The sequence below is a fragment of the Cynara cardunculus genome (genome assembly GCF_001531365.2).
Source record: "Cynara cardunculus var. scolymus isolate 2C chromosome LG 17, CcrdV1, whole genome shotgun sequence".
NCBI classification, from domain to species: Eukaryota; Viridiplantae; Streptophyta; class Magnoliopsida; order Asterales; family Asteraceae; genus Cynara; species Cynara cardunculus.
Window position 1 is genome coordinate 6,568,282 of NC_037544.1, and position 13,571 is coordinate 6,581,852.

General features: G+C 32.5%; 1 protein-coding gene across 1 annotated transcript; it reads left to right on the forward strand.

Annotated features, from left to right (window-relative positions):
- Positions 1-8,990: 8,990 nt before the first annotated feature.
- On the forward strand, positions 8,991-13,302 carry LOC112500408 (gamma-glutamyl peptidase 5-like). The gene is made up of 5 exons (XM_025103903.1): positions 8,991-9,419; positions 11,820-11,972; positions 12,073-12,240; positions 12,449-12,549; positions 13,106-13,302. Exons 1-5 carry the CDS (start codon positions 9,099-9,101, stop codon positions 13,173-13,175), a joined length of 813 nt encoding a protein of 270 aa, XP_024959671.1. The 5' UTR covers positions 8,991-9,098; the 3' UTR covers positions 13,176-13,302.
- Positions 13,303-13,571: the final 269 nt, after the last annotated feature.

The following is a 13,571-nucleotide window of genomic DNA, read 5'->3' on the forward strand; positions in this document are numbered from 1 at the left end:
TATTTTTTTCAAAATTTTATGATATCTTCAAATTTATATTTTATTCAAAAATAAAATCATTATTGCTTTCTTAAAAACACATAATCTATACTACATTATAAAGCATTTGATAAAAACTCTTACAAAAAAATTTATGCGTAAAGTATTGTTTATTAATGCATATTACTTAAAACTCAAGATTGTTATGCGTAAGTACAACTTATTAAAGTTTCATATCTGAATTCGTGGAACTAACTGCAGATAAACATGATGAAATACAGAATAAACATCTCATTTTAAATATAAAAAATCTAAAATATAATTAGGATAATCATTGAGTTTTAACAGAATACTTAATTATTATCTTTATAAAATGTTATATTATTAAACCAAAAATAAATTATTTCATTATTAAACTTGAATTAAATTATAATAATTTTTTAAAGGAAATTACATAAAAAATGAGAACTTTTAAATAGTTGATTTGATATTAACATTGATATTTTTTTTTCAAATTTTTATGATATCTTCAAATTTATATCTTATTCAAAAACAAAATCATTATTGTTTTCTTAAAAACACATAAAATCGTATTATAATATCGTCAGAGACAAATAATAAAATAGAACATTAAAATCGAGATGTGTCTCGCTGCATTGCACGAGTACTATTCTAGTGTGTATATATATATATATGTGTGTGTGTGTGTGTGTGTGTGTGTGTGTGTGTATGTGGGGAGTCATTCAAGGGAGAACTGGATACTACTGTGCTGCATCATGAGTAATTGATACCCAAAATAAAGTAATTAATCTAATTAAAGTAATTAATCGAATTAAAGTAAATTGGAATATTAAACTAATTAAAATAAATTGAATAATCAACCCAAATTACTAATTTACCATTCTGTTTTATTTTAAGAAAAATATTAAATATTTTAAATGATCGGCTCATGTTAGATCTCACAGTTACCACAAGCTAATTAGTTTTCATTTGATTAAATCTCTTTTGGAGTAAACTTTAATGTTAGTCCTAAAAGAACATCTTTATAGATTATAAAAATACAAATTTGAGGGAGGTTCAAGTAAAAAAATATAATAAAATAAAAGAATACGAAAACATCTATGTCACATGTGACTTTTTATTTTTTATGTTGTTTTAGACTAAAAATCACATGTAATTCAGGTTCAGTCAACGCTCGTAGGTCATTGGGCCAATAGCATGCATTTCTCTGTGTTGATCCAACCTGAATAAGATTTAGTTTTTACACAAAATCGCATGTGATATAGATTTTCTAGTGTTTTCTAGAAAACCATTTTATGTTTGTGTGTGTGTGTATATATATATAGGACTAGGTTCCAGTGATAATGAAAGTTAAGCTGAGAAACATAAGAAGAGATTTTCACCTTTTAATGCACATTAGGATGAGATGTGTCAAGAGGAGATGCACCTAGATGCACCGGGTCAACCCTCGTATCAAACACGATTTATGGATGGTTTTGAGATTACAGGTGATCAAAGGTCCATATCCTTCTTACGCTTCTCACATTAACTCTTCTTCTCACACAATCCATTTGCACACACACACGCACATATGTATATATAGGCGAAAGGTTCATTTGAAAAGTGATAAATATTTGAAAAGTGTAGAAGTGATCATAGCCCTTCTTTCATCTGGTCAACATTTGCGTCTTTGACCGTAAAGTATCGGATAATTTCTTGCATAGGTATGCGGAAGATAGAAGGGTAATTTCATAATTTTTTAATATAGACGACAAATGGGTTCATATGTGAAGTCGTTAATTAGTTTGCATGTGAACTATTTAACCGATTTATATATGAACCCACAAGTTCATATGTGAATCACAAGTGTTCGTATGTGAATCAGTTAAAATGGTTCATATGCGAATCAGTTAAAGTGGTTCATATATGAACTTGTTTGTCACTTGCTTATAAAAGTTACGAGACTACTCTCTCTATTTTTCGCATAGCTGTTATTTTTGACCAGTCAAACACGTAATTATTGACCAGCCAAATCCAATATTGACCATATGAAGGGCTATAATCACTTATCTAATTCTCAAATATTTACCACTTATCAATTACTGAGTTCTCCATTGAATGACCCCCTTTATATTTATATTTAAAAGTGGTTATAACCACCTTTCTAACTGTATCCATATGATCATCTCAATCTAAAGGGGTGTATGGATTCTTTGATTCTTTTTATTTAAAATATTTTCTCCTGATCCTGTTATATATATAAGGAAAAGATCAAAGGAGAATCTTGAAAAAAAAAATCAGAAAACCACAAAAAAGAAAACAAAAATAACAAATTAAAATTATACCACATTATAGATAAGAAAGCGATCATTATTTGGTGTAATTTGTTTCGCTCAAAATTTTATGGTATTTTGCCGATTTTCGATTTAAAAAATGGTGTGTGATGTATATATATATATATATATATATATATATATATTATAAAGTAGTTATAAACACATTTTTAACCAATTCATTGGATTATCTCAACCTAACGTTTTGGATGAGTTCTTCGATTCTTTTTTTTTTTACAAGGTTCTCTCCTGATCTCATTCTATGTTTAAGAAAAAGATTAAGGGAGAATTTTGAGGAAAAAAATGAAAAACCCATTCGAACATTTAGATTGAGATGATCCTATGGATATGGTTACAAAAATGGTTATAAATATTTTTTAAAAATAAAATATAAATATAAATAGGTAAAAGTTCAAAAAACTCAAAAAAACTTTTTCATTTTGAATGATTTAGTCATTAAACTATTTTTTTAAATGAAAAAACAATTAAATTGTTCTCATTTTGAATGATTAAGTTCTTGAATTGTTTTTGAATGAAAAAACCAATAAATTTTATCATTTTGAATTATTAAGTACCAGAACTATTTTTTTAATGAAAAAACCATTAAATTTTCTCATTTTGAATGATTAAGTACCAGAACTATTTTTTTTGAATGAAAAAGCTTTCTCCCATTTTTCCATTAACCTTTTCCCATTAAACTTTCTTGTTTTGAATGAAAAAACCATTAAATCTTTTCATTTTGATTTGATTAAGTTCATGAACTATTTTTTAATAAATACACCATTGCACTTTAAAAATTGGTTACCTATATCTTTTTAACTCAAAAAAGGTTACATCAACCGACTACTAAAAGTTTGATGGTTTATTTTTCTTTTTAAATTCGGGGTCTTAATTATTCAAAATGTAAAAGTTTAATGATTTTTCTACTCTAAATATAATTACAAATTATATACTTTGAACTAGAAGTGTTCATGGGTTGGGTTGATCGGGTTGAATACATTTGAACAACTCAACTCAATGCTTGCGGTTTGAAAAATCTTAACCCAACCTAACCCAAACCAAAGTGCAACCCACCCAACCCAAACCGTACGGGTTGGTCGGATAGATAATTTGGTACATTAAAATATTTTTCTAACCTTGAACATGTTATTTCTCTACTCGTAATTTCTTTTTCATCATCAAACATTTGATACAACGTATCCATACTTCTTATGTATATTAATTCAGTTAATTTTCATAATTTACAAATATATCCTCACAGTTATTGAACATATAATACAAATGAGTTATATAAAGATGTGAATAGATTGAAAATATGTGTATATGAAGAACGTACATGATATTGTAATTATCTAATGTATATATTATTAGAAATTCAACAATTATATTAAATCAAAAAAATAAAAGAATATTGGGTCCATCGGGTTGAGTTGAGTTCAAATAATAGTAACTCAATATCAACCAAATACTTACGGTTTGAAAATTTTACAACACGATTAGACATTGGATTGCTTCGGGTTGAGTTATTTCGAGTTGGGTTGGGTTTGACTGGTCGGGGTTTTGAGCACCCCTACTTTGAACAACTTTTGACTGGTTCAACTAATTTTTATCTAATTTTTGTAATTTAATAAATTATTTATAAAATATAACATATATCTTTTTTTTTTAAATTGTCACACATTCATAAATCTAGAGGTCTTAAATTCTTGTGTTATCAACATTTTTTATTAACCTAGATATCTAACCCGTTATGCGAGCCGATTAATCCCAAAATAACAATCTACTTTGCTATTTGCAGAAATTTATAACACATCTAAACTGTTATTTATAACTCTAACTTATTTGTCATTAAGAAAACATGTGCCAACTTCCCCATCAATTTTTCTTGAATTTTTTCATTTGTATCAATATATTACATTGTTTTATTATTATTTTTCATTATTTATAAAAATATCTAAAATATATATATTTTTTAAATATAGAGGCATCATATGGCCTCGCATGATCTTTGCAAAACCTGAGGGGCAAGTTTGACTTCACCAATAGTACAAATGTTGACTTTCTATTCGATAAGACGGTTCGATCCTTTATTAAATAGGTTTTGGTGTATTTACTTTTATTTATGTTAGAATTATATAATGAAAATATAAAAAAATATTAGTCTTAGGGCCTGTTTGTTTTTTTAAATTTTCATTTAATTGCCTTTTAACTCTTAATCGGTCAGACATAAGTGATTTCAGACTGTTTGTTTTTTTTTTTTAAATTAAGAGTTTTTTTACCTCTTACCGTCCTCTTAAAATTAAGTGGGAATCCTATGTCTGAAATCAATTTCAGAGCCGCATCCCATCTCCATCTCGCTCTCAACTCTCGATTTCTCCATCTCCATCTCGCTCTCAACTCTCGATTTATCCATCTCCATCTCGCTCTTAACTCTCGATTTCTCCATCTCCATCTCGCTCTCAACTCTCGATTTCTCCATCTCCATCTCGCTCTCAACTCTCGATTTCTCCATCTCCATCTCGCTCTTCCATCATCATCTCGCTCTCAGCTCTCGATTTCAAGGTCTCGCTCTCAGCTCTCGATTTCAAGGTCTCGCTCTTAGCTCTCGATGTCAATAGCTCACGATTTTTTGACTGCCTCTCCGTCCAAGCTCTCGATCTCTCGAATGCTCTCGATGTCAACAGCTCACGATTGTTCGTGTTTATATTGATTCAAATTTCAGACGTAAAAACAAATAGTCTGACTGATTCAGATTCCAGACTTCAGACGTAAAAACAAACAGTCTGACTGATTCAGATTTCAGACTTCAGAACCACCTCTTAAAATTCAGAAGTGAATTCAGACTTCAGACTTCAGCACCTCTTAAAAAACAAACGCCACCTTAATTTTAGTGGGGTGGTGTCTGATTGGTTTGAACTTGTCTCCAAATGTCAAAAGTACCTGGAGGTCACAGGTGCAAATCCAAGGAGGAATAAAAATCCCCTAAATGCGATGACTCCGGGCTATCTGCAACAAGTGATCGTTCTGATATTAGTCGGCTCGCATAGCGGGTTGAATATTCAGGTTAATCCAAAAAAAATGTGTGATGAAAAAAAAAAAGTAAATGTACATTTAAGGGTATGTAGAGATGCATTTATCCATCCGTATAAAATCATATTTTATAAACAAAAATTTATAGTAAAACAAAATTATTATCACATTTATTTTGAAACCATAATAATCCCAAGAAATGGAGGGTTTCGTGGAAATGAAGGTTGAAAGTAAGAAAACTCATGGAAATGAAGGTTGAAAGAAAGAAAACTCATGGAAATGAAGGCCGATAGAAAAGATGATGTGATGGAATTAGGTTTTGTATTGATATGAAATAACAAGGGTAATATTGTAATCTCAAATTTAATCTCATGTTGTTCCATCTTTTTTGATGGAACAAAAAAACTCAAGAATAGTTCCATGAAATCTTATTGTTGTCTCATATTTTTGTCTCATGACACGCCAAACATGAGATTATTTATTTTTGTTTCGTCTCGTCCTACCTAATCTGCATACCAAACGCACCTTAAATTTGAATCAACGATTTAAAATTAAAAATAGAATCAAAAAAATGTATCAAAAGGTGTATTTTGATACCATGAACTTGTTGAATATCAAATACCATAGCTACATAAACAATGTCCAAAAGCTATGATTTTCAAATCCCGGTTGTCCCAAAGTAAGTATTAAATATTCCAATCAAAATTCAAATATTTGACTTTAAACAATGAAGATTTTTATATTCGTAAAGTTAAATTACATTGGCAAGTAAATGAAACAATGGGGTCGTTTACCAAACGATTACCCGGATAAGTGATTACCAAGTAATATTATCTCACCGGATGAATATAGTAAGGACCGAGAATCTTGTCCGGTAAAAGCGAGATAAGGACCAAGAGTCTTACCCGGTAAGTGAGAGTGACGACTCTTACCACGGTAAGCGTTTACCAGGTAAATTGTTGTATGCTATGTCGTTTTGGTGGACTAAAATCTTACCCGATAAATACATAATAGTGTTAAATTTTACCAGCAAACACTTACCGGATAAGTGTTTGATAAACGGCCCATAAAACGATAATTTATCAAACAAATCCATGTTAAAAAAAGGATCGCACTTATGGTTCTTTAGGATAAAGAAAAGTAAAATAAAAAAAGGACCGCACTGTCTTGAATTAGTCAAGTCTTGTCCGTTCAACCAGATCAAAGTCAAAGTAAATATAGGTGGACCTAAAGTTGTCAAATACAACGACAAATATCTAATATAAAAATACAGATAAAAGAAAACATAAAACATAAGGAACATTCACATTTACACCAGCTTTAATAATTGTGTTTATGAATGTCACGTTATAAACATGTCCATATTCATCGAATCTTGCTAAATCCTATCAGCGATTCTTTAAAATAAAGATCATAATTGAAGAGTGGGTAATGGTCATGATCTTTTACAATTTAAGAACCTTAAAAATTGAACGAGCGATGGATTAGAAATTTAAAATATAAATTCTACAAACAACATATTTATTGTTATTATTTCTTTTTTCTAATTGAAATTATAAGGTTTAAATATGTCATCACACACGTTTTATCGAACATACATAGATTTTTATATGAAAAAATAATATGAACATTCTGATTTAATAAGCAGTTGTAGAGATGCATAAGAACCGACTGGTTATTGACCCTGTCCTCTTGGCTTAGTTTAGTTACACCAATTGATCATGTACTTAACTGGTCATGGGTCTAAACTCTAAAATTAGAACCGATAGTTCTAATCATTCCTAATGAGGTTTGAAATTTTTACTGCAAAAATCCTTCAATAGCTTCCACAAAAGTAATTCAAGCATGGGGAATCTTATTAATAGCCATTCTAAAGGGTATTGACTAGACCGATTCAATTTGTAACTATACTAATTATGTAATATTTGATCGGAACGGTCCTTAATTGGTTGTAACTCGATTAAATGAGGATCGTTTTAGACTGGACGATTGGATACTGCATGCATTCGGTCCTTAGGTCAATTTCAAATGTGATTTGGATCTTTTAGGTTGCGTTTAGTACATGGGAGAGGATAGGACATGACGGGACAAAACTAACTATTTCACGTTTAGCTCGACATGGGACAAGACAAGAATTCACTGTCTCACGTTTATTGCGACATGAGACAATGACAAGAACTGGGACAAGGTTGGACAAGGATAAGAATTGAGACAACATGAGACAAAAAAAGCTTTCTTGTTCCACCAAGATAGGTGGAACAAGATGGGACAAGAATGAGACAAAAACTAAAATATTACTAATTAAACATCGTCTGATATATAACCTTAACAAAATATTTGTTTTAGTGGTCACCACCACTAGTTGCAGCCGCAACCACCACCTTAGCCACCTCCACCACCTCTACAACCACCATGGTCCGTCTATCACCACCTCCACAACCACCATCGGCTATCGACCACCACCACCACCGTTGACAATCTCTACCTTCTCTTCTACTACAACAACCTCCTTCATCACCTCCATAACCATCATTGCACACCGACCACCACCATCCATTACCACCACCATTGACCACCCCCACCTCCACCTCCACCTCCACCTCCACCTTCACCTTCTCCTCTACTACAACCTCCTCCACCACCTCCACAACCATCGTTGGTCACTGACCAACACCGTTCATCGCCACTACCGTGGGCCATTTCCCTTCCACCATTGACTACCACTACCACTGCCTACCACCACCACCACCGGCTACCACTATCTACCATATTCACGACCTCCATAAACACCACCGTCCATCTCCACCACCACCTCCACCATAACCATCACCACTGCCCACCATCACACCTACCTCCACCACATAGGCCACAACTACCTCTTCCATCACTGTCGACTGCCACCACCACTATCTACCATTTTCACGTCCTCAACAACTACCATCGTCCATCAATTACCAATGTTTCTACCTCCACAACAATTGTTGTTGCAACAATCTTCATCGTGTCTACACCAATTAATAAGAATCTTCCAAATCGAATAAAATATAATTTATCCTTTGTATGAATCGGGTTTTTTTCAAACTAACATCAATTATATAAAAAATTTCATTCAAATTTGGTACTATTTTATATTTATTTATATGAAAATTGTGTAAAAATGTTTATAAATTAAATTATAACTATTATATAATATATAAAATTATAATAACTTTTGTGGGCAAATTGTTTAGTTCTGTCATGTCCAGTACCAATCGTACCAAACACTGGACAAATATTTGTTATGTCCAATCCTACCATCTTGTCTTGTTTAGCCATATCCAATTATGTTATGTCTAGTACTATCCAATCATGGTTAGATAACAAACGCTAGCTTATGCATCTACAAAAAATCTGATTATCTTTATGTGACTAATCAAGGGCATTATTGTAAATTTGAAAAAAAAGATGGGCATAAATGAGGAGCCAGCAGGACCAGCTGAATTGGTTTTGACTTTTGACAACGGGGCAGAAATGTGCATAGATTAAAATCGAGTGGCGTGCAAGTAAATTGATAAACCAATAGGGGCATAAATGTAAAACAAACGTTTCCAGATATAAATCTTCTCTTGTAGAAACTGCTACTCCTATATATACTTGGATTCTTCACATTCATTCCCACGCTCATCTCTCTCCCTAGAATCGACCCCAATTCCAGAGAGAATCACACACATATTGGTGAGAAAAAGAGGGAGAGATTCAAAAGAAGTCCGATTGTTCATGGAGGAATTGGGAAGGATGAAGAGATTCGCTGTTCTTCTGTGCGCGGAAGACTCCGATTACGTGAAGAAGAAATACGGTGGATACTTTGGGGTTTTTGTTGCAATGCTGGCCGAAGAAGGCGAGATTTGGGACGTTTTTCGTGTATCCAGCGGTCACTTCCCGTCCGATGACGAGATCGGTCTCTACGACGGTTTTGTGATCACAGGTAGTTGTAACGATGCCCACGGTAACGACGCTTGGATCTGTAAACTTCTCATTCTGCTCAAGAAACTGGATTCGTTGAACAAAAAAGTACTCGGCATTTGTTTCGGCCATCAGGTAACTTCTTATTGATTAACTACTCGTTTTATCTTCATCTAATCAATTTCATAGCTATGATTTGAAGTATATCTTACTTTTTTTCCCTAAATTAGTGCTCTCGGAAGTTTGATTTACAACTGCACAGCTGTCTTCTACACGCTTGCTATGCCTCGTTTGAGAAACTTACATGTTTAGTCCTTAGACTTGGTTCTAGTTACTTTTTGGCACTAAATTCTAGAAACGATTCAAAAAGGCAACTGGTCAATCTACTTCGAGATCCCGAGTATTCAATTGATTAATTCTACCCAACTCTGCATCCAGTTTTACGTCAACACGCCCAAATTTTAGTTTAAACCTAAATATATATTTGTTTTCAATATTCAACTCAAAACAATTAATATTCGTTTTCGAATGTCAACTGAATTATTTACTAATCAACAATAATCATTTGTTATATCATCCTATATGCACGCCACTCTTTTAGGTCTCTTGTTTTATCCTGCATCAAAATATAACAAAATTTTCTTGTAACTAAGATCTTTTCCTTTAAAATTTTATGTTTTGTACCCATTTTGAATAGTAATGTTGATTATGCAACATTCAATCACATGGATATCAAGTTATCAATCAATATAGTTTTTACTGATGACGTATTGATCGATCTATCATTATGCTTTTTTTTTCAATCAGTATAACTTAAAACTTTGGCATCCATTTAACCAAATGGTTTACAAGATCAACATGTTGGTCATTATTAGTATATTAGGAAATTTTGGTACTTTGTTACATTTGTTGAAAAAAGTCTTTCTTTACACTAAGAGTCAAGGAAAACTACTTTACATTTTAGCGCATTATACCAAATGATTTTTGTCGTTATGTTATTTGTATGATACCTTTGGTAAAAATGGACAAACATTGACAAAAAATTGGGTAAGAGAAGACAGCAACGTGTATGAAATATACGTGTTCGTGATCATACAATAAAATTTCACAACCGTGGAATGGTCCCGTCATGTAACATTTAATGCAAACATAGCCGTCGAATATTTAGGTGGACCTACATACCTTTAAATACGTGGACACAATATTGCAATCTATTTATCGAATTTTCAGATGTTGTCCCTATCCCAAAAACGTTCTTTAATTGGTTTTTATGATGGTTTTTTGAGATTCTTGTGATTTAAAAGCATGTTTTTTATGTTTACATTTAGCATACCCAACAAATAATTCAAGGAATACTTTCCAGAATCATTGAATCTTTAGGTTATTTTATAAAATAATTGAGAGTCTAGTTAGATGAAAGATTCTTGAATTATTATTTCTACATAAAAAGCTAGAACAGCCACGACACATGTCCACCACCATACTTGCATGAGTAAGACCACCCTCTCATTGTCTGACTTGTCTCATTGTAATTCTTAAAGTGTACACTTGCATCACTTATATAGCGACATCTTATAAGTTATATACAATATTTGGTGATAATAATTAAACAAACATATATACCGATAAGGATAATTCACTAGGTTTTTTAATGATTGGTATTGGTTTAGCAACTAAAAAGAAAAAATCTTTTTTTAGTGTCGTCCATGTAAGGCGGTCGCACTATGGTGCATACGTTGACGGCCTCATTCCTCCATCTTTTCCCAAAAGCCGTTTTTTAGGATCGTGAAAGATGAGACCGTATTATTTTGTTGGGTGCAACAATATATTTTATTGAAACTACAATAATAACACAAGTTTATTTTATCAGAGTTGGTTTGCACGGTCTTTTCTCCCTTCTAGATATGGTTCACGTTTTTTAACTTGTAATTTCAAATTTATTGTGTTTCTGAAAGAAATTGAGATAAAAGACTCGAACAAAGGACCTCACATACAAAAAACAAGGAGTTAACCGACTTACCAATGCTGATTTTGTAAAAAAAATCTATAAGTTCGTTTCTAATAGTCAAATATTGCCACCATTCGAAAAAATTCCTAGGTTCACCTTTGTTTTCTACTCTTGGTTATTTGTTAATGGGTTGTTTGTTTACCTCTTAATAGTTCCATTAAGAGGCAGACTCTGAATCGTTAAGAGGTGAATCTTGTTTGGAAAAAAAAATGTTTGTCATTTAATGGTTCTAAAACTTTCTTAATGATTTTGTATCTTGTGTCTCTCTTAACCATTAAGCGCCCTAATTTCATTGTAAACAATTACCAAACAATTATATTTCATTTTGCACTATATCATGAGAGTCTCTTAATCATTCTGATCACTTAATCATTCTACACCGAACCATTCAGCAACCGCCAAACAGCCCCTTAATATCATAGACACATGAAAGTCGTTTTATTTTGGTAACCTATATATGTACGAAATGTTGACTCTACAATTTTTTTGTACAATGAGCTAGTAACATTCTATGAAACGTTAATTAGATATTAGCCCGCGCACTTGGAGGAAAGGTTGCTCGTGCAACAACAGGATGGGATATAGGAGTGCGGAGCATCAATTTCTCGACATCTATGAAGATGTTCACTAATTTGAAATTGCCAACTCGGTTATCTTTGATTGAATGTCATCGTGATGAGGTACATTTTACGTTTTTCAAAAGTTGTGGATTTATCGCTTACCACACTTGTTTTGTCCATGAATATGATGTTTAATTCTAGACTTGGTGTAACAAATTAGGTTCGGGAACTCCCATCCAAGGTAGAGGTGTTGGCATCGTCCGATAAAACTAAGGTTGAGATGTTTAGGTACGGTGATCATATCATGGGAGTTCAAGGCCACCCCGAGTACACCAAGGATATTCTTCTACAACTAATCGACCGCCTTCTTCAACACAATCTTATTGAGGTACTACAATGCAAACATTGGGTTATAACGATTACACCTTGTCATTGTTAAAATATGTGAAACATGCCCTGTCATGTCTCATGTACCAAATGCAACCTTAGAGTTGAATAAAAAGGGTCCCGCATATCCTAACAGTGATATTGATCACACAATATTTCTGGATTTATAATAAAATGAAAATTAATAAGAAAAGGATTGTTATGAATAGGAATGGAATGCTATAAAAGGGAGAGGTAGCATGGAGGAGAATGAGCCAGACAGGGAGACATGGAAGCAGCTGTGCACCAGCTTTCTAAAGGGGAAGCTATGGTAAACAACACTATTTATATATTTTTTATTTCCATAAACAAATCGATGCTGGAATGTAAATATTCATTTTATCATTTTTTCATTTTTTCATTTTTCCTTTCTTCCTCTCATCCTTTTGTTTGTTTTATGTTCGATTAAATGAAAATTGAAAGAAATTTTTAAAAAAAAGTAATACCATACTAAGGTTGGGTTCCGATGAAAAAGAGAGTTAAAGTGAGAAGCGTAAGAAGTGATCTTCATTCTTGAATGCACATTAGGATGAGATGCATTGGATCAATTCATAATCAAAGGTGGGTTTGAGATTAAAGGTGATCAAGGGTCCACAGCCCTTCCTACGCTTCTCATAACTCTTCTTCTCATGCGATCATTTGCCTAATGTGCATCTCATTCTAATGTGCATTTAAGGGTGGAGATCGCTTCTTGCGCTTCTCACTTGAACTCTCTTTCTTACTAGAACCAACACTATACACAAGTATCAACTGACAATATGGCTTATGTTTTTGGGAATTGTTCGAGTCCTGTAAAGCCATTAAGATTTTTTTTGGCTATTTTTCAGGACCCTTAGGATTAGTCGAGGTACAAATACACAAGTCCGGACATCTATAGTAAACCCAAAAAAACAATAATTGATTAGCAATTTACTCACGTAAGTTGGACATGTATCCGTTGTTTCCGGACCCATTGTGTTCCATCCATATATTCTTTTTTGATTCCTTCCTCTTGTTATTTGGCAATAAACATGATGTTCTTGTCGTGACGTTTTTCATTTATCGATGAAAAGCTTTCAACATTTTCTTGTGTTGCGCAATTTTCTTTCTTTAAATTTATTACAGATCATATCGATTACGATGTTATTATAATAATCGAAATGCCAAATGTTTTTCTAACATATCCCAGATACGTTTGCTTTTCCCATTTGGTTAACTTTTTTGAGTTTCAAGATATTTATATATGTTTATTCTGATCAGAGCTTTGTTTTTCACTTTTGTTGGTCGTTTGGGTAATTGGGTTTAATCGCAAAT